The 23,435-nt window shown below is 34.5% G+C and overlaps 1 protein-coding gene across 1 annotated transcript; it reads left to right on the top strand.

Annotated features, from left to right (window-relative positions):
* The first annotated feature begins 21,354 nt into the window (after nucleotides 1–21,354).
* On the top strand, nucleotides 21,355–22,580 carry LOC136222057 (beta-galactosidase 11-like). Its single transcript, XM_066009534.1, has 6 exons — nucleotides 21,355–21,615; nucleotides 21,692–21,929; nucleotides 22,007–22,101; nucleotides 22,180–22,288; nucleotides 22,363–22,442; nucleotides 22,535–22,580. The coding sequence occupies exons 2-5, from the start codon at nucleotides 21,732–21,734 to the stop codon at nucleotides 22,432–22,434; spliced, it is 474 nt and encodes a 157-aa protein (XP_065865606.1). The 5' UTR covers nucleotides 21,355–21,615; nucleotides 21,692–21,731; the 3' UTR covers nucleotides 22,435–22,442; nucleotides 22,535–22,580.
* The last annotated feature ends 855 nt before the right edge of the window (nucleotides 22,581–23,435 follow it).

The following is a 23,435-nucleotide window of genomic DNA, read 5'->3' as shown; positions in this document are numbered from 1 at the left end:
TGGAACTCCACAGTGGAATGCAAAATCCTTGACGAGCTTGGTCTCCGGAGGAACCATCACCGTGCGCATAGAATTATACCGGTTCGTTGGCATAACCCTCATTCGGGGTGGTGGAAGGTTAACACTGACACGTCAGTAGCAGGTTCTCCAATTACAGTCGGTTGCGGGGGAATTTTCAAAACCAAGCACGGGGCCTTTGCGGGAGCCTTTGCTTTTCAACTGGACTGTCACCATTCCTATATTGCGGAACTGTCTGCTGCAATTACTGCTATTAACATGGCTTTTGCGCGAGGTTGGAACAATCTCTGGGTGGAGAGCGACTCAAGCTATGTGGTGCAAACTTTGAAATCCTGGACTTTATCGGTGTCGTGGATGCTAAAGCAAGATTGGCTGCAATGCCTCCAAAATATGGCTTCCATGACGATCGTTTTTTCTCATATATACAAGGAAGGGAACCAGGTTGCAGACATTCTTGCGGATTATGGTAGACTCTCGGCTAAATATGAATGGTGAAACGAGCTTCCTCACTTTTGCAATTCGGCTTTCTTTAGCAATTTAGGAGGCTGCACTGTTTTTCGATTTTGATAATTGTTATTTAACTCGTTATTTAATTATCACATAGGACTTTATAAATATCAATTATATCTTAAATATTTATTTTGGTACTAACACAATTACAAACAATTTGCCGAAATGCTAGTATTTAAATCTGTCAGATATAAGTTAATCACAAAAAACTGCATAAAATGCTTACTGTGTTTTTAAAAAAAGATATAAACAAGCCGTCAAAATACACATAACTAATTTATTTTATCAACAAGCTTCTTTAGAAAATTCGATGTGATAATCGAATAACTGTCCAATGAATCAGTTCAAATTTTCTGTTTTATAGGAGTAAAATTGGATTTGCTTGGCAGCATTAGATGTAAAATTACATCATTCCATAAGTTAGAAGTAAATTTGAACAGGGGAAAATTTGGACCGTATCCCTTAAATTATCTACATCTATAATTGTATTAGAACTTACAATATAATATAGTGTTTAAGTGAAAACAATTAATTTTTTAAAAGAAATAATTAAAATTTAATTAAAGAAAACAATTGAAGTTGATCAAGACTTTAATTAATTTAAGAAAATATAAAATAACCGTAATTATATTAATATTTTTCTTTTTTTTTTGAGAAAAGTAATTATATTAATATTTAGTATAGTATAACTTATTATAGTATAATGGTGTTTTTTTAGTACAATATAATAATAGTGTTTTCTTTAATACAATATTAAAACTTAGTATCAAAAAAATTCAGCTAACCATAATTGCATTAAAACTTATTGCAGGAAGCAATTTAAGTGATAAGAAGAACAACATCCGCTCAAAGTAATATTTTTTTTTTCTAATTAAGTCATTAATTTTTTTTTCTGTTGGAAGTGAGGCATAATGCACATAGTTCTATGTTGTATTTATAATCCTATATTTTAGTAATGTGATATTTTCAAGTGACTTTAATAAATTTACACATTTTTCAAAGATACCCATGGATGGGTCGAACTCCAATTAATTTTATTTTTTTAAATTTATAATCATAATCAATGTATCTTCCACATGATTGTTTTTCATTTGTGACTAATACATGACATTGAGTTCCCTTGCAAATCGTTCATACCATCATTTCGGCACCATGAATGATTTTATTATGGTCAAAAGCAAAACTTTAATAATTTTATGGCTTAATATATCGTCAGCTCTCTGAACTTGTCCATAATAGTAGATTGGCTCTCTGAACTTTGCAAGTACGAATTGGACAAAACAATTCAAAAAATTCACCAATTTATAAATTTGCTTTTGGCTACTAAAATTAGGTGTAAAATTGCACCATTTTAGACGTTATGGGTAAAAATTACTCCTGACCCAAAATATTAAGGGTATTTTTGCTCCTTAACCCTATTAACTCTAGTTCCTCGTTATTTCGATCTCTCAATCCTGCAACACTAATTATAGGTTGAAAGGTAGGGGATGAAAAACATTACCTCACAAATAGATGAAGATGTATTTTTAGAATTTAGGTTTAATAAGTTTTCGTATTTAGTTGTTACAGAATAAGCAAAGTTTAGGGAGATGGTGTGACATTTGCAAATTTCAGGGAGCTAATAAATTTTTATAGACAAGTTTAGGGAGCTGGTGATACGAAATAAGCAAGTTTAGGGAACTGGTGAGACACTTACAAAGTTCAGAGAGCCAATCTACTATTATGGACACGTTCAGGGAGCTGGTGATGTATTAGGCCTAATTTTATTGACCTATTTTAAAGCTTAGTAACCAAACGATATAAGCTCAAAAAAAAAGCGAAAAGACTAGTTAGACTTACCACATATCATTTGCTTAAATATAACAAGAATCTATACTATATACTAAATTTGTAGTTAGTAGTACTGATGTATCATCTCTTGAAGATATCTATGGCCCGACATGTCATTTTCTTAAAATACTGTAACTCTTCTTCTTCATAACTTTTCTCCTTAGCTTTGCATAAGGATGGTGATAAACCGTTCCCAACTAATTACCCACGTTCTCAATCTACGCATTCTTTATCTATTCAGAATACACGTTTTATTGGTACCTGCTTTTCTTATTCTTCATTTGCACTTTGTTTTCTTCATTTTCTGTCTTACTTCTTCTCAAATTTGATTTCATTTATTATCGATCTGTGTTTTCTAACGGTTCAAATATGTCATCTTCATCTTTGTGAGCCGGGCGTAATTCCAAGAGACGTTTCTTCAAAGAAGCTCGGATCTAGTAACATTCACCTACCCCCACTGTATATATGGAATCTACACAATTATTTAAAATACATAAAATTAATATGATTATTTTTGTTTTTATATGTAACTTCTTAAACAAATTCAGTAAGTAACACCATTTTTCCTAAAAAATGAAATATTATATTAAAACACTTTTAATTAATCAATTTAACAAAAGCTAGATATAAACAACTTATATGTGTGTGACTTTCTTGGTTCATCTTTAACTGGCATTAGAGGCATAATAATAACACTTATTAATTATGTTAGGAATCCAAGTGTATCCTATATAAGCTTAGCTTATATATACTTATAGTCCTCTAAAGGTCATGATCTTCAGCTAACACACTGCGCCATGACGTCCCAATTAAAGAATGAAGTTACTTGAAGTAAATTCATAATTAAACTAATTATGAACCATGATCATAATTTCCATGCACTAAAGTCCTTTCATTAAAAATCTCGATCTTGACTAGAGTCACAAAGTTGTCAAGCTCTAATTGTCAAGATACTAAGAAATATTGATTAAGTCTTTGATAAAATAAGACTCTTATCAAAGAGCCATTCTTTGATACTTATCTCATCAGATGAGTCTTATTGTCCTGGCCAGGAACTCATTCCATCAAAAAACCAATCAATAACTATCTTAGGATTTATCTCTATTTATCTAGAGTAATGAATACTCTATTAGTAAACTCTTGTTACACTACTCAACTAACTATAGAGATTCACTGCCGGATTACCAGAATTAAGATCCAGTACAACTGTATTTATTATCGTCAACTATATTTAATATATTAAATTGTATTTAATATAAGAAGTTTTATTTATTGAGAAGGTAGACTAGTGTTCCATATTAATCCTACTTTTTGTGTGTATATATATTGTGTGTATTCTAATTTTCTATCTAAGGAGACCAACATTCTATACAAATTCTTCTATAACTTGATTGGTATCAATTTGAGTGTATACATAAACACTAAGATAACTGAGTAAAGTAAATGGCAAAAACAAGAAAAAAGCTTGTTGTTGGGAAGATGAAAAAGTTGGAAACAAGTTTCGAGTGTCCTGTTTGCGGTCATCCTAACTCAGTTCAGTGTGTCATCAATAAGATAATGAAAAAGGCAGAAGCTTTTTGTTGTGTCTGCAAAGAAAGCTACACCACTGGCTGCACCAATTTAAGTGAACCTATCACATTTATAGCGAATGGATTGATGAGTGCCAGGGAGCAGATCAATAGACTATTATTTGATTTCTCAATTTTCATCTTCTTCTTAATTAGGTTTTTCTCTTCATTTTTTTTATCTGTAATGATGCTATTCATGAGGAGACGAGGTTTTCCTACTCTATATATTTATCCTTACAATTGTTATGAAGCTATTACCGATATAATTAAGAAGAAAAATATTAATTGGAATGTTTTAAGGGTATTTTTTTGCATTGAAATCTTTTTCTTTTCCACCCAATGGTTATGCTTTCGCATAATGGAGGTCAATCAACAAATAATGGAATAATGCAATATTAAATAAAGATGATGGATTGATATCTTAATATTTTTGTTTTATAATCTAAATAATATCATTTATCAATCACCTCCCTAACTCTCATATATGAACAAATTGGTTATACCCGAGCCAAAGATTTTACCATTTTTAAGGGAATTGGAGTTACATGTCTCCTCTATTTCTATTTAAAAAGTTTGTGTCTACATGCCCCTTTGCAAAATTGTGACCCTTGATAAAAAACTTATCTTAAAATGCATGATTAATAGGATAAAATATACTAAAAACCACATGAAAATGCAAGATAACATTCTCCCATTCTTCTACAAAAGTTGAGTACTCAGACCCTTCCCAATGGAGCTTCTAAGATTGGATGACTTTAAATTTTACTTGAAGAAATTGGCCTTCCTTGTGCCACCTAGATTTTTTTGTGACAACCTATATGCTACCCACCAGACGGTCATTCTGATTTTTCATCAACGCACCAAACACATTGAGGTTGACTTCTTTTTTGTAGGAGATTGAGTCTCATAGTGTCTCATCGAGGTTCATGATGTTCATATGGCTGATTAAGCTGTTGTTGTGGTTACCAAACCTAAGCATTTGTTTGGGAGTTTGGAAGGTTAGAGTTAAAGAAGGCTATGGAAAGGAAAGGGAAGTGATAAAAATGAAAGTTAAAAATTAACCTGGTTTGAGAGTTTATAGAATGTAAATTTGGTTAAAGTTTAACTTTGTTTGAGAGTTTAAATATATAGAGGAAGAAAGTTTAATTTACTCTATAGAGATACAAAATTTTAATGATCTTTAGGTTACTTCCATTAACCCCCAATTTGGAAGCCCTTGTTTGGGAGAGGGTTAATGGAAGTAAATGGGAGTAACAAAAGGTTAAACATCAAGTTAACCTTGTTTGAAAGTTGTTTTTTTAGAGTAAATGAAGCTTAATGGAAGTTAAAAGTTTACTCCATCAAAACATTTAACTTCCACTAACCTTCCTTTACTCTAAAAAAAACTACAAAACAAGATTAATGTGATATTTAACCTTCCATTACCCTCATTTACCTCCATTAACTCCTTCCCAAACAATAGTTAAGGATCGTTTTCACTTGCTACGAAACTAGTGAGCATTTATGCCAAATCGGCTCAACTTGAGGAAGGGAGATAAACAACAATTGTATTAAACGACAAATGTATTTATTATGGTCAACTATATTTAATATATTAAATTGTATTTAATATAAGAAGTTTTATTTATTGAGAAGGTAGACTAGTGTTCCATATTAATCCTACTTTTTATGTGTATATATATTGTGTGTATTCTAATTTTCTATCTAAGGAGGCCAACCTTTTATACAAATTCTTCTATAACTATTGGTATCAATTTGAGTGTATACATAAACACTAAGATAACTGAGTAAAGTAAATGGCAAAAACAAGAAAAAAGCATGTTGTTGGGAAGATGAAAAAGTTGGAAACAAGTTTCGATTGTCCTGTTTGCGGTCATCCTAACTCAGTTCAGTGTGTCATCAATAAGATAATGAAAAAGGCAGAAGCTTTTTGTTGTGTCTGCAAAGAAAGCTACACCACTGGCTGCACCAATTTAACTGAACCTATCGACATTTATAGCGAATGGATTGATGAGTGCCAGGGAGCAGATCAATAGACTATTATTTTTTTTTTCAATTTTCATCTTCTTCTTAATTAGGTTTTTCTCTTCATTTTTTTTTTATCTGTAATGATGCTATTCATGAGGAGACGAGGTTTTTCTACTCTATATATTTATCCTTACAATTGTTATGAAGCTATTACCGATATAATTAAGAACAAAAATATTAATTGGAATGTTTTAAGGGTATTTTTTTGCATTGAAATCTTTTTCTTTTCCACCCAATGGTTATGCTTTCGCATAATGGAGCTCAATCAACAAATAATGAAATAATACAATATTAAATAAACATGATGGATTGATATCTTAATATTTTTGTTTTGTAATCTAAATAATATCTTTTATTAATCAACTTAATATTGAAGTCTTTATAATTTTTGTTACGAAAGAATGATGAACTAAACTTGATTTACTTAATGGGGGATGTTTGGTTGCTCCTTTTCATGCTCCTTTTACCTTTTCACTTTAAAAGGGAGAGTTTTAAGTTTTGTTGCAAAAATTTTGAATAAAATTATATATTAATTTTAATACCAACAAACACCTCCTTTCATGAAAAGTCATGTCGGTCGTGAACAGTCGTGTCTGTCCGTGTACAGTCGTGTTTGTTCGTGAAAAGATATATCATTTTAGTTCTATTTATATATAATGGATTGGTTTGGCAAGGAAATGTGAGCAACAATTTTTAAATTCATTGGCAGATGATTATTCAAATCTGCAGAACAAATGAATATATTTTTTAATATTTGAATAGGTGCATAGTTACATGTTGTATGTATGTGAATATTTTTTTATTGTTTGCATCCCTCACTTATGATTTCGATATATATGTTTAGAGGATATCATATATCTGAGTAATATTTATTTATATGTGTTCAAATATATAAAATAGTTAATGCGTACATGAGTGTTTTTTTTTGTCCTAAATTTCAATTAGGTACCTGCGGATATTCATGGGTGTTTTTGTGATCAACCTATAACTCTATTCCAATGACAGCCTTTACACACGAGGCATACAGGAATACCTTGACGAACAGAGTATAATTGAAATATTATATTGTGACATATTGGAGTACAACTTAATATTATATATATATATATATATATATATATATATATATATATATATATATAGTTGATAGTTTTTGTTAAATTATTTGTTATGTATCTGTTTGTTTAAACAGATTATAATTTTCTGATCTAACTTGGTTTGTTTGGTAAGTCAGGAAGAGAAAGTTGTTAATTAGTGACTTGTTTCTGTTTGTTTAAACAAATTAATGGCTTTTTAGCATGTGTTGGTAAATGTACCTTAATTGAAGATGGATCCGGTTTTAAGAACACGGTCACTTCAGAGGCTTTAAGCCTATTTGTATCAGTGGTAACATGTAAGCCACAAAGTCTAAGAAAATTCATTTGTATGAATTTTAAAGACTTTGTGATATAAGAAAATATCATTTTTTAGAGATGATGATGATATATGAAAATTCCATATTTGATATTCTCGCGCATAAGGGTGGATTTACATTACAAATGTGAAATGTCATAAATTGACAAATCTGAGTAGTGATGTTATCTAACCGAGTTAGACGCTGGTAGATGAACATTAGTTGTCTAGATTTAATTTATGAAAGTCACTAAAAATGTAAAAATCAAATCGCCTTAAAATAAGTACGTCTCAATGATGAAATCGAAGAAAAATATCATATCAATTGGTGAATATGCGGTATAAAAAGCTTCCGAATGATGAACTCGGGTAGAAAAGCTTCCGTGTGATAACACCATTAGTCAATTGATCTCAACGAGTGTCATTCTAACTGATTTTGTAGAATTAAAGGATAACACAGCGGATCCGCTAACCTAGAGGTTAAACCGAGATCAAATTGAAAAATCATCGAAAGGAATTGGTCTAGGTTCAAAGGGACAACCTAATTGCATAAACCTTGTGCGTTCACTGTGGGGGTTAAACCCTCGTCCATTCCTAGATGTAAACAGTGACACCAACGGGAAAAGGTTAAGCTATATGCTTTTAATGATACATTGTGCGTCAGTATTCTGAGCAAATAAATCACCTATGTCAGAGTGAAGTGGGGTCGCTTCGATGGAGACTAGTGTGGGGCCTAGTTCTCTTAAACTCTCTCAGAACTAGGCGATGTTCATGACCATAACGAACATAACCATGAGAACCATATCGTGTTATGTTGGTATCTGTGTGGGGTATATCATCGTTTACACAAACGGAAGAATAGTTCAAAGACATCGCGTCTACTAGTCAGCCAGTAAAGTAAATATACTTTGACAAGGGAAGGTTCAAGGCACATTAGCTACCTATCCTATGCAGATATCTTCTATAGAAAGTTATGTGGGGGATTGTTGGAAAATTTTGAATAAAATTATATATTAATTTTAATACCAACAAACACCTCCTTTCATGAAAAGTCATGTCGGTCGTATTTGTACGTGAATAGTCGTGTCTGTCCGTGTACAGTCGTGTTTGTTCGTGAAAACATATATCCTTTTAGTTCTATTTATATAGAATGGATTGTCAAATTCACATACGGTTAGAAAAAATATTCTCTGGAATTTTTCCTACTTATCAGTCTGTTCATAATGTCTTGTTTTCCTACTGCGGTGATAACTAGGCTACACACGGTTTGAGTTCGCTTGCGTAATCTGTTGTATTCTGAGACACGATCGTCAATAGCGACGACATCTGTCTTAAGGAAACTGCTAATACAGGCCTCAGATTTGTCTAATTCGTTCCTTTTAATTTTCAGTTTTACTGTTTGTATGTTTTTCTGTGTTTGATTTGTTTTTTTGGTTAATCACATCTAACATTTTTAAGACAGACGTAATTGTTTGTCTAACATTCTTAAGACAGAATTATGTTTGTCTAACAAGTGTTTGGTTAGTGTCCTCGTGTTTGCCTTTTACATCTGAAAAGCAGCATTAGGTGTTTGGTTAGTGATCTCATGTTTGTCTTTTACACCCGAAAAGCAGCCTTTTATAAAAGCAGAGAATCTCTGCTTTTTGAAAAAGCACCCTTTTCCAACAGCGAACAGCAAACCGTAGCAAATAGCAAGAGCAAACCGTAACAGCAAACAGCAAACCGTAACAGCAAACAGCAACAGCAAACAGTAGGTAAAACAAACAGGCCCAAAATCTTTAATAAATTATGCAGCCAAGTCTTAGAAGACTACACGGTAAAGAACAAATTTTTGACTCAGAATGTCAAAAAAGCCACATAGTCATTGAATTTAGAGGATAACTGCTTCCTGGATCAGTTTGGTGAAAGACAATGGGACCAAACTCTCTTCTCTTGCGTGTTCCTCAAAAAAGAAAATAAATTATCATGTTGAGAATGAAGCTGGATTAGATTTCATGTAGATAAGTTTGAGGCCATGAATCGAAATTGGACTATGGTCAAATTAGAATCGAAATATTTGCGTACTTATTTATTTATTGAAGTTTGTTTAACTGTCACATAGGTGCTTCCAAACAAGTATATCAATAAATTGTAGCAGTTTCATACACTTTTTGTTATTATATTAAGAATACAGTACATATTTTAGACAGATTAACTTATATGTGGAAGATTTAGTTTTAAGATTTTAACAAATTTTTTATAATTTTGTTAGTAATAAACTAAATTTCTTAAACATAATTGATATTTATAAGGTCATTGTTAGTTAAATACCGGTCAAGCAAGTTTTTTCTAAAATGCCATAAACAGTGGCCAATACATGATTACTCGGTTAGGGGGCCGATTTTACCAGTGCGCTTGCAAAAAATTTTTTTGCTAAATCGAACTTGGTCAAATTGAGATTTCGTTTAATAGTCTTAACATGTAAAAAGTAAATTGGATTTAGGGAGGCCTGAACATGTAAAAAACTTAAAAATTTTGATTTCAGAGGGCCTACCAGGCCAAAAAAATTTAACAATTTGGATTTAAGGAGACATAACATGCCAAAAAAATTAAAAATTTGGATTTAGAGAGGCCTAACAGACCCAAAAAAAAATTAGAATGTAAATCTAGAGAGTACCTAATAGGCCCAAAATATTAAAAATTTTGAATTTTGGACATGGCTAACACGTAATGGACCATTTTAGTTTGAAGTTGCATTTTATCTGCTATTGATATTTACTATCTATCTAACATGTAGATTCTTCCTCTTCTATGAAATAAGTCTTATGATTAGTTTCCTTGCTAATACAGCATACTGTTCCTGGTTCCAATGTAGTCAGTTAATTTATGTACTCCACAATTCCAAGAGCTCTTATTATTTTGAATCAGTGAAATGCCTCCGTACTTACTGCCACACTGATCTTTGGTTTAAAGAGCTGCATGATAATGCAGTTGTTGTTAGTTATCTGCACTGTTTTCAATCTACTTATACTTATTCTTTCTTATTGCAGGCTTCTTTCAGAGTACTTAGGAGTACAGATAATGCTAGGAATTGTTTGCAAGACTTACGAAGGTGTTAAAGCTCTTGAAACTTATGACAAGGAAGGCCATATAAATAGTGATTCTGGAATTAGAGGCTTTGGTACTACTATCAGACGGACTCTGGATGATCGATTTCTTGTCATTTGTCTCGAAAATTTAAGGCATGTATATCTTTCTTTTCTTTATTGCTGTTTGGAATTCAGCTCTTGAATTACAAACTTTTTTTCCCTTGTAGACCTTACTGTGGTGAATTTGTGGATGATGACCCTCAAAGAAGGCTTGATCTTCTACGGCCGAAATTGCCTAATGGCGAGTGCCCACCTGGATTTATTGGTTTCGCTGTTAACATGAATTTGTTGTATGTATCTGATGTCTATGGCCTCAGAGAGACTCTATTTACAGCCTCTTTTCTTGCCTGCAAGTTTACAAAAGTAGGGAGGAGATGCTACTTGCTCTCCCACTTATAAGTGATGGAGCAATTTCACTGGATGGAGGGATTATTAAGCCTAATGGTTTCTTTTCCTTGGAGAATTGGTAAGTATTTTGCTTTCATTATTGACATGAAATTGTCTACCAATCTGATCTAATGGTGAATTTCATTGGTTTACAACATCTCCTTTTATGGTATTTCGGAATTTGCTTTCTGCATGTAGGTAGTTTAAATGCACTAAGAAAGAAATGTCTTTCTGAATCGTGATAGATTGTAGAATTATGTATGTGCTATAATTCAATTATAATATATAGGCCACCTATAGGGTTCATAGCATTAACCTCTGACCTTCCAAATTCAACTCATGATATTTGGTGCATGGATTTTTCTTCGCCCAATTTTTGTACAACTATCATACAAAAGAAAAGAAATACGTATTTTGTCTAAAATGGTCGATTCAAAGGGTCAGCATTGGCGCAACGGTAAACATTGTTGTTGTTGTGTGACCGAGAGGTCACGGGTTCAAGTCTTAGGAGCGGCCTCTTGCCAAAAAAATTGGCAGGGGAAGGCTTGCCCCTAGTAGATCCTTGTGATGGGATCCCTCTCCGAACCCTAGCTTAGCGGGGACGCGTAGTGCACCGGACCGCCCTTTATGTTTCATGCGATGCATCTGGCTAGTAAATAACATATTTTGGCATACCCTATGTTTAGAGTTACATGTGTGTGTGAGCGCGTGTTGTGTGTGTATTTCTCATTTGGTACCTTGTTGAATAGGATGATATTAGACATATATATATATATATATATATATGTGTGTGTGTGTGGATAGATTGGTGACTTCTTTTGATAGGTATAAAAAAAATTTGGGTTATTCATATTTTAGGGGAAATGCTGCCGGATTTTAGGTTGATTTTGTATAGTAAATTTTAGAGTTCGGGCGTGACAATTTAAATGGTATCAGAGCCTAGGTTTTAGATTCTGCAGACTCGGAATAACATGTCATTTGGGGTGGGAAGAGTCATTGCATAAGTTTTAAGTCATAAGTCATTTTTATCAAATTCATAAATGCATAGTCATGCATGAAACAAGCATTTTCATTTGCATATAATTACCCAGAATAAATGATGAGTTGACATGGTACACTATTGATTGTATAGGTTATCAATATCTATTAGGTGTATATACAATATTCTAATAACATATTGTGTTGGTTATTTTATAGGAAAATGCCACCCCGAACTAGAGCAAGGGGTCGTCGTACCACTAGAGGAAGAGCAAGGACTGGTAGGTTAGGGAATTTTGGCCAACCTCGTAGGAATCCCCGAGTTGAACCTCTAGAAGAAGAGGTAGATGAACATGAGATAGAAAATGAGTTAGTTGATGATGCTGCCTCATTGGAAAATGCACAACCAGAAAATCGTGTTCCTAGTCCGTAACATAGACAACCAAATCCTACAGTTGGTGCACCTGTGGCTCCTCAAGTGGATGTGAATCTCGTAGCCACTATTACTCAGGCGGTTGTGACTGCTATGCAAGCTTGCAACAACAACAACAACAATATGAAAAATAAGCCTTGGGACATTGTGAAACATTGTCGTCAGTTGGGAGCTATTGATTTTGGGGGTTCTGCAGATTTTGAGGAAGGAGATGATTGGTTGAAGAAACTAACAAAGGCTTATGGGCTTTTATCTAATATTTCTGATTGGGATAAAGCGGGCTATGCTCGAATGTTCCTTACTGGAGTAGCAGAGAATTGGTATGATCGAGTACAGGGTCTTTATGGTGGTAATTGGACTTGGAATGACTTTGTGAATGAATTTAACAAAGCATTTGTGCATGAAGACTATAAAAGGGAAAAGAAAAATCTGTTTTTCACCCTGAAGCAAGAAAGAATGTCAGTGACAGAGTATGTGGACAAGTTTGAAGATTGCTACAAATTTGTTTCTCACTTGATTACTAATGACAAGGAAAAATGTGAGAGGTTTCACATCGGTCTGAATGTGCAATTTCGTTTACAAGTTCCATTCCGTGGTGGAGATACCTTTTTGTCACTTGTAGCTGAAGCCAAAAGAGTTGAGAAGTTGTTTAAGGAAAGGGGAGAAGGTCTACAAATGAGTCAGGGTTCAGTAAGAAAGCCAGTTACTAGCTCGAGTGAGATTCAAAAATCGAGGCAAGGTGGAGAACAAAGGTCTTATCAACAAAATAGACCTCAATGTGCTACATGTGGTAGGTACCATAGTGGAGAATGTTTCATCTCAACCCAAGCCAAATGCACCATTAGGGAGACCTACCACTCAATCTCAGGCGTTTGCCATGACCCAACAAGAAGCTTTGGCCTCTCCTGAAGTAGTCACGGGTACATTATCTATCCTTGGTAGAGATGCTTATATTCTTATTGATGCAGGAGCTACACATTCTTTTATGTCACATACATTTTCCATGAATATTGATAAACAACTAGAGCTTTTGGATGTGGTTTTGGTAGTTTGTACTCCAGTTGGAGATTCTATGTTGTGTGAGCATGTGTATAGAGATTGCAATGTTAAGATAGGGGACCATGAATTATTGGCAGATTTAGTACCTTTGGCCATTCGAGAATTTGATGTCATTTTGGGAATGGATTGGTTAGCTCGCCACCATGCCGTTGTAGATTGTTATGAGAAATTCGTAGTTTTCCGTCCGCCAGGGAATCCTAAACTCACTTTCCATGGGGAACGACGAGTTCTTCCATCAAGTGTGATATCTGCTATAAAAGCAATAAGGCTACTTAGGAAGCACTGCCAAGCATACTTGGCTTATGTCATTGACAAAAAGCAAGAAGGGCCAAAGTTGGAAAATATTCCAATTGTTCAAGAATTTCCTGATGTGTTACCAAATGATCTTCCTGGTCTTCTTCCACATAGAGAAATTGAATTCTCTATTGACGTACAACTAGGAATTGCTCCTATCTCTCAAGCTCCGTATCGAATGGCTCTAGCAGAATTGAAAGAATTGAAGGTACAATTGCAAGAGCTACTAGATAAGGGTTTTATTCGGCCTAGTGTTTCACCCTAGGGAGCTCCGGTGTTGTTTGTGAAGAAGACAGATGGGTCTATGAGATTGTGCATCGATTACCGCCAACTAAACAAAGTTACAATTCGAAATAAATACCCATTACCTCGTATTGATGACTTGTTTGATCAGTTGCAAGGTGCCAAAGTGTTCTCCAAGACAGATTTAAGATCGGGGTATCATCAGTTGAAGATTAAGGAGATAGATATATCAAAGATAGCCTTTCGAACCCGGTATGGACATTTCGAATTCCTTGTTATGCCATTCGGACTTACAAATGCTCCTACTGCTTTCATGGATCTAATGCATCGAGTGTTCAAGCCTTACCTAGATTCACTTTGTGATTGTATTTATCGATGACATTCTGGTTTACTCCAAAAGTAAGGAAGAACATGAGGACCATCTAAGACTGGTGTTGCAAACCTTGAGAGCCAAGCAGTTGTACGCGAAACTCAGCAAATGTGAATTTTGGTTAGACCAAGTGATCTTCTTAGGCCATGTCATTTCAGCGGAGGGAGTTTTTGTTGATCCTAACAAGGTTGAAGCAGTTGTTAAATGGGAACCACCAACTAGTCCTACAGAAGTGCGAAGTTTCTTGGGTTTAGCGGGTTATTATCGTCGTTTTGTGAAGGATTTTTCCATCATTGCAGCCCCCCTGACTAAATTGTTGAGAAAGAATGTCAAGTTTGAATGGAGTGATGAATGTCAAGAAAGCTTTGAAAAGCTTAAAGCTTGTTTAACTTCAGCCCCTGTTCTTACTCTTCCGACTAGTAATTGTGGATATGTGGTGTATAGTGATGCTTCAAGAAAAGGATTGGGATGTGTTCTGATGCAAAATGGGAAAGTAGTGGCATATGCTTCAAGGCAACTTCGGCCTCATGAAATGAATTATCCAACACATGACCTAGAGCTTGCAGCTGTGGTTTTTGCCTTGTGATCTGTGAAAATCTAACAGGTTTGAAGTACTTGCTCTCATAGAAAGAATTGAACCTCGGGCAAAGAAGATGGGTGGATTTGTTGAAAGATTATGATCTCACAATTGAATACCATCCGGGTAAAGCTAATGTTGTGGCTGATGCTCTTAGTCGAAAGTCTTATGGAAAATTGGCATATGTGAAGACAATACGGCTTCCTTTGTTAATAGATTTGCGTGCCTTAGGTGTGGAGTTGGAGATGAATCATTCTGGAGCATTGATAGCAACACTCAGAGTAAGGCCTGTTTTGGTGGATAGGATACGAGAAGCTCAACTACAAGATGAGAAGTTTGACAAAATTGTTAAAAAGGTGAAAGGTGGTGACCGCACTGATTATTCTCTTCGTGATGATGGGACACTAATGAAGGGTGAGAGATTATGTGTACCCAATGTGGAAGCATTAAAAAGAGAGATCATGGAAGAAGCTCATTGTTCAGCTTATGCTTTACATCCTGGAAGTACTAAGATGTATCGAACTCTGAGGGAGAATTATTGGTGGCAAGGAATGAAGAAAGATATAGCAGAGTTTGTGGCCAAATGTTTGGTGTGTCAACAAGTCAAAGAAGAACACCAGCGTCCATCAGGTCTTCTTCAACCACTCCGTATTCCTGAATGGAAATGGGAACACATGACCATGGAGTCATAGTTGATAGATTGACCAAATCAGCCCACTTTTTACCCATTAGGATGGACTACTCCCTGGATAAACTTGCAGAATTTTATGTTAGTGAGATTGTCAGATTACATGGCATTCCTATTTCCATTGTGTCTGATAGGGATCCTCGCTTTACATCCCAGTTTTGGCATAGTTTGCATCGTGCCATGGGGACTAAATTAAAGTTTAGTACTTCTTTTCACCCGCAAACAGATGGACAGTCAGAACGTACCATTCAGACCTTAGAGGACATGTTAAGGGCTTGTGTTATGGAGTTCAAGGGTAGTTGGGACAGTCATTTGCCGTTGATGGAGTTTGCCTATAATAATAGTTTCCATAGCAGTTTGGGGATGGCTCCTTATGAGGCGTTGTATGGAAGAAAGTGTAGAACACCGGTATGTTGGGATAAAGCTGTGGAAAGGAAACTAATTGGTCCTGAGATCATGCAGTTAACTGTTGATAAAGTCCAGATAATCCGAAACAGGTTGAAAGTGGCTCAAGTCCGGCAAAAGAGTTAAAGTTTTTCTAAAGATTTCACCTTGGAAAGGAGTGTTGCGCTTCGGGAAACGAGGGAAATTAAGCCCAAGATTTATTGGTCCATATGAAGTTCTAGAAAGAATTGGACCAGTGGCATATCAATTGGCTTTACCACCCGAGTTATCTTAAGGAATAAGGTTATACCATTGGTAAAAGTCTTGTGGAGAAACCATTCTAGAGAAGAGGCAACTTGGGAGAGAGAGCAAGACATGCGTTCGAAGTACCCACATCTTATTCCACCATTGGAGATGTAAATCTCGGGACGAGATTTACTTTTACGGGGGAAGAGTTATAACATCTGGGCTCTTAATGTAAATAAATAAAATTTGGGAGATAAAAAAAAAATAATAATAATAAAGAGAGGAGGGAACAACTCTTACACCTCACTTTAGTGGCAACACATGTGTTAAGCCTATAATAGAATACTTTTCCGAGTTGCTATCATGATAAGGATTTGATTCCCCCTTCTAATATCATCTAAGGTTGAACCTATCATGTCCTCCCTGCATCTGAAGTGAGAGCAAATGTTGTTGAAAGGTATATAACATCTGGGCTCTTAATATAAATAAATAAAATTTGGGGGATAAAAAAAAATAAATAAATAATAATAAAGAGAGGTGGGAACAACTCCTACACCTCACTCGTGTCGGCGAGGAGAGTTTCCAGCAGTCACCGGATTCACGCCGGCGTCACTCCGGCGACCGGCGAGTTTCTCCGGCGAAGGTATTTTCGGCCGAAATTATTTTTACCACGCTCTATATATTATTTTGAGAAAGATTAATTCTTGACTTTTTGTTAGATTCTCAACAGATTAATTACTATGAATTTTTCAAGTTTATAGTTTAGGAATTTAATATAGAAATTCATATTTAGGTAACCTCAGGATTAGGTGAAGTTAGATAATATATGAGGTTAAGAAAATTGAGGACTTAAGCATACATTTTAGCATTTTTTTGGTGAATTAGAATTATAAGTGGGTAATTAATTTAAATTGTCACGCCCGAACTCTAAAATTTACTATACAAAATCAACCTAAAATTCGGCCGGATATACCTTCGCCGGAGAAACTCACCGGTCGCCGGAGTGTCGCCGGCGTGAATCCCTGCTGGAAACTCTCCTCGTCGACACGAGTTCAATGGTGGTGGTTTCGTAGCTTAACTCCTTACGGTTTGTCCGAATCGAGCCTTTGAAGGTTGAAATCCATAATACCCAAAACTTGAAATTTAGCTCTAAATTTCAGAAATTGATAGATGTTTTGGCTTGTTTGGGAGGAATTAGTAAGTGCAAAGTGAAGAATAAACTGATTGTGAGGAAGATTGACTGATTGTGAGGAAGATTGATGGAGATAAGGATGAAATATGATGGTGGTAATGGAAGAGAGGAAAGAAAGATCTAGATAAATGATAAATGAAGAGAGAATAAGAAATGATAAAAATGGAGAGTGAAGAGTGAGGTGTAGGAGCTGTTCCCTCCTCTCTTTATTATTATTTATTTATTTTTTTTTTATCCCCCAAATTTTATTTATTTATATTAAGAGCCCAGATGTTATATACCTTTCAACAGCATTTGCTCTCACTTCAGATGCAGGGAGGACATGATAGGTTCAACCTTAGATGATATTAGAAGGGGGAATCAAATCCTTATCAGGATAGCAACTCGGAAAAGTCTTCTATTCCGTTATCATTTTTGAATGGCCTACGAATTTCTTTTCATGAAAAAGGCAGCTTATTCAGTTACCAGGAGCAATTGGTTTTGTGAAGTCAATGGTTTGAAACCATCCTTTTCGATCAACTCTTTATCCTATTTTATAAAAGTAAAACAAGTACCAATTTAGGCTCAACGTTCAAAATAGTAACAATATAGGCTTAACACATGTGTTGCCACTAAAGTGTTGCAATATATAGGATTAAATTCGATCTATTGCAACATTGTTAAAAAAGTGTTGCCAAAGATATGTTAAACTAACTTTACTATGGTATTTTCGAACACTATTTATAAAGTGTTGCAAGAGAAATGCAAAAAATTGAAACACTTTATTATGTAGTATGTTTTGTATATGAGGAAAAAAATGGATAAGGTGCAAAAATACCTCTAATGTTTACGGTCAGAAACAATTTTACTCCTAACGTCTAAAATTGTGCAATTTTACCCTTAATATTGGTAGTCAAGAGAAATTTTATCCATAACATTTACAAATTTGGTCAATGTCAGACATTATTATAAATGACACACTACAAGAAAATTAGGTTTCAGTGAGAAAAAAATAACGAGAATAATACAATAATCTCATTAGAAGCATATTTTCAACAATTTCAATGAGAATACATTATGGCCTTGCTTGGCAATTAGTTGTTAGCTGATAACTGATTACATTAGCTGTTAGCTGATTATCTTTTGGTTAGCTGATTTGACTAGCGAATTATGTAAATTTGTTTGGTAAAATTTAGCTGATTACTAATAGCTGTTTGTGTAAAATGACAAATAAAGACATGATAAAAATATTTATTTGGAATTAAAGAGTATTAATTAGGGGTAAAAATGTCCATAAAAAGAGATGAGACAATTGAAAAAGTTCATAAAATGAGCTTTTTCAAAATTAACTTTTTGGACCCAATAAACTCTTTGAAACTTCTCTTTACCAAACACCAATATTAATGGTTTGACTAGTCAAAATTTCTAAAGTATCTCAAACCTGGAAAAAAATCTTCTGTCCCGAATTCCCTGTCCCATTCCCTGTCCCCATTCAATTTTTGACACGTGTCCCTTTAACTACACTTTAACCAAAGTTAAGTATATCTAACCATAGTTAGTAGCAATAAAGTAAGATAAAAGGGACACGTGTCAAAAATTGAATGGGGGACAGGGAATGGGACAGGGAATTCGGGACAGAATAGTATTATTTTACCTTAATATTAATTACACTTTTTTTATGGTCAATGAATCTCTCCAAATAGTTTTCCCCATAATATTTAACTTTCCCGCTTTACTTTCCCCTGATTTCATGGTTCCCTAACTTTTCCGCTTTACTTTTCCCTAATTTTTCGTGGTTCCCTCCATCCTTTCTTATTCCCAATTTCCTTTCTCATTCCCAATTTCTTATTCCCAATCTAGCGTCTCAGCCGCACTACCCTCCCCATTGGAGCTTCGAGGAACCCGAACCTCTTCATCAACCTACTTTCTGGCGGCTTCCACAATGTCAAAACCATTCATATGGTTTTCAATTTCCTTTCAAACCCCGTTGGTAAGCCTCACAATTCCATCTCTTTCTTTGTTTAACACAATTAGTTTGATAAGAAAATTTTGCATTATCTCTTCGACATCATATTGAAACCCGTCCAATTTTATGTTGTTACTGTGTATCTAGTGATAATACCCGTTGCGAGAAATTGAAGCATTTGTTGTTAATTACCAAAGAATTTCTTTGTTTAGGGTTGTATGTGGTGATTTTCCATGATATACTGTTCAGTAGTTTAATCGTTGGAAAGGAGGGAGAAGGGAGGGAGAAGGTTGTTCCAATGAAGCCCAACCTCTATGATCTGAAATGAGTGCGGAAATATCCCTTTTGTCAATTAGGATCTTTACATAAAAATTGCCCAGAGGTTAGCAAGGTCAAAAAAATAGGGAAAGAGCTTATTACCCTCACTGAAATACGGAATCAAGGCAAAGAGTAAAATTGCCCTCTACTCGTTTGATTATTCTCATTATTCTTATTGTTGTGATTATGAGGGACTTGCCTTTCCCATCATCTGTCTCACTTCCAAACCAAAGGAATGAGTTGGCGAAGGAGGGGCTTTAGGAAAGGAGTTTCATTCGGCAGGAACCCGGAAAGTAGCCATACCTTTAAAGGTAGCATAGGTAGCAGTGGAAAACCAAACAAATGCTTCACGCAAATAGTTTGAAAGAAGTTCTAAGCTCAATAAGCAGATAAGGCATCAAGTCTTGGAGAAGAAGACCCTAGTAAATTGCTAAACCATATTTGCAATTGCTCGCCTATTATGAACTTGACTTGTGCTCTAAACCTGATAGTTGAGAAACTGCCTTCCCCTCTTCCCATTCTATTCTTCCTTACTTTCTTCTATCTACTGGAATCGACGAGGAAAAGAAAGTTATGACTTTGCTGCAGATTCAATTTCAACCGATTTTTCCCCTATCACACTAACTATATTCTATAGTGAATCTGACACCTACAATATAGGGAATATATGAGTTGTTTATCATGGAAAAAATGTGCCATTTGTAGTGAGGAAGATTATTAAATTAATAGGCATGGGAATCAATTACAGGATTTGGGATGACAAAATGAATGAACTAGTTGTTTTTATATGGTAGTTCTCCTCTTCCGTTCTCTATAATATAGGTACTAGTAAGGACGTGAAAGGATAAACATGATTGAAGCTGCTAGAAGTGAAAATCTTCAGGATTTTCAGTTTCAATCAGCAGAAGTGAAAATCTAGGGAAAAGAATGTCTAGGATCTGAATTTTATGATTTACTCATTTCTACATTTTGGTTGAAGGGATTTCTTGTTATATAACTAACTGCTGCAGTCCCAAAGCTACATCCTCCTCCATGTGCAAACAAAGTCAAACAGGCAATTGTAGGGCAATTAGCATTCCTTGGGGCAGGTTTTGTGCTAATGATAATAGGAGTATGAGGTGTTAAGCCGTGTTATTTAGCATTTGGTTTAGACCAATTTAACCCAAACACAAAATCTAGAAGAAAAGGTAGAAATAGCTTTTTCACTTGGTACTTCAATTGGTATCTTTAACACTAATTGTGTATATACAAGCCAATGTTAGGGGGTCTTTTCCGCAGTGGACGCAATGAAGCATGTATGTGTGCCTTAACTCATTTGGTCCTCATCCTGTTAGCTCTTACTCGCTGGACTTGCTTTGCAGGTATTTTTATTCATGGTTTCATTTGTTCTTGAATGTAGTAGAAAGATCAGTTTTAAGTTGTTTCTACTTACAATTTTGAGCATGCCTCTTACAGTTTTGCTATTATTTTACAATCTGAAGTGTTTCTACTTACAAGCTGTTTCTACGTACAATTTTAAGCATGCCTCCTGTAGATTTTCAATTTGAAGTGTTCTGTAGATTTTTAGAAGTGTTTCTGTAGATTTTCAATAATAGTAGCCAAGCCACTGAGCTTCAGTGTTTTATGTTATCTTTTAGAAGCAAGTGGGGACAGATTGTAAAATTATTTAAAATTATCTCTCATGATGCTTAACACATGCAATGTCGTTTAACAAAAGTTAGGATACTATTGCCCATGCCTGTAGAGAAAGCAACAGAGTCACCAACACAGTCTTGGGGATTCAAAAGGGTTTGCATTTTTCTAGTGTCAATCATAAGATTTAAGAGGAGGTGTAGTAAGGATTGAAGAGCTGATTCTTCCTTCCCCTCCTTTATCTTATAAATTTAGTTGGACTTGACCATATGTTATAATGCACAGGATGTTTATGGTTTAGGTACCTTGATGGAATTGGTTCGACTTATTGCTCTTTCATTTGCTGATGATGGAAAACGTGTCAACGTAATTAGAAGTCAATGACACAATTCAAGGTGCATTATTCTTTTGTATTTTGTGGATTAAATAAGTGTGATGAAATTAATTGAATTGGGTTGGGTTGGGATGCAGTACTACATGGAAAGGTATATGAAGATGATAATAAAAAAAGATGAAAGAAGAGAAGTTATTTGCACCACAAGGAGGGCCAATAATATTAGCACAGGTGGAAAATGAGTACAATAATCTGGAAAATGTATTTAAAGGAGGAGGAACTAGATATATTGATTGGGCAGCTAAATTGGGTGTCCGCCTCAAAACTGGAGTTCCATGGATTATGTGCAAGCAGAATGATGCTCCTGATCCTCTGGTATTTTTATTTCTTTCAATTCAACCCACAAACTATATATATATATATTATAATTTTGATTCAAAATGAATGTGCAGATTAATACATGCAATGGAAGGCAATATGGGGATACTTTTGCAGGCCCCAACAGACCCAACAAACCTTCTCTATGGACTGAGAACTGGACTTCACAGTTAGTATTATTTAATTTAGTGAATTAATAGATGATTTGCTTGGATCAAAGAAATTAAAATAAGATTGATAAATGCAGGCATAGATATTCATTTGGAGAGCCACCTTCCCACAGGCCACATGAGGATCTTGCATATTCTGTTGCTCGATGGTTCTCTAAGAATGGAACTCTAACCAACTATTATATGGTATCAACTAATAATCATATTTACTTTTAAATAATTTATATACTGATATTGTTTCATAAATCATGCTTCTACAGTATCACGGAGGAACAAACTTCGGCAGAACGACTGCATCTTTACAACTCGTTACTATGATGATGCTCTCTTGATGAATTTGGTATATATATATATATATATATATATTGAAATTAAATTTTTAATATATTTTTATGTATATATTTAGAGCTGAGTTTGGTTAATATTTTGCAGGATTGAAGAGGGAACCAAAGTGGAGCCACCTGAAGCATTTGCATAGTGCTCTAAAGTTGTGCTCTGCTATTTGGTAATCCATATTAATTAGAGATAAATGGAAGAGAAAATAAAATAAGAAGTGGATCAAAAAGTGAGGAAGAGCTTGACAGTGATCATAAAGTTAATCCCAATCTCAACATTGATATTGAGGATATATATGGTGGTATTTGAAATGAAAACGAGAAAGCTACTAAGTTTGAAGAATAGGTTAATTACATTATGACTTCATTAAGGATTTATTATGCTATTATTTAAATTAAAAAAATTCTTTTGATTTTTTTTGTGTTGCACCTCTTAAAGACTATTGTGCATATATTATGGTTTACATTAAAAAATTGTTAAATTTTCAAAGAAAAAGTGTTGCTATGAACATAATATGAAAGAGTTGCTAAAAAAGTGTTAAATTAAAAAATGTTGCAAATTATATACGAAAGAGTTGCTTAAAACAAAAAAAATGTTAAATTAAAAAGTGTTACAATTCTATATAAAAAAGTTGCATCTAAAAAATAATGTTGCAAAAAAACCTGTTGCAAGAAAGTTTAAAAGTGTTGCCTTATATTTTATTCGGTAATAGTGTTACCAAATCTATGAATTGGCAACACTTCCATTTCAGTTGCCATTGGGTAGGAAAGTGTTGCCACTAATACGGTAGCAACACTTGTATCAGTGTTGCTAAAAATCTGAAAAACTGTTGCCAAATACATCTTTGGCAACAAGCGAAAAAGCAACACCTTTTTTTGACAAAACATGTTGCCTAAACATTTTTAGCAACACAATAACGACTTTAGCCAACACTTGTTCCGTGTTGCAACAGACCATATATGGTGTAGTGAACATAATATCAATTTAGGCTTAACGT

The sequence above is a fragment of the Euphorbia lathyris genome, chromosome 3 (genome assembly GCF_963576675.1).
Source record: "Euphorbia lathyris chromosome 3, ddEupLath1.1, whole genome shotgun sequence".
Taxonomy (NCBI): Eukaryota; Viridiplantae; Streptophyta; class Magnoliopsida; order Malpighiales; family Euphorbiaceae; genus Euphorbia; species Euphorbia lathyris.
This window is presented reverse-complemented; position numbering and strand designations above follow the sequence as displayed.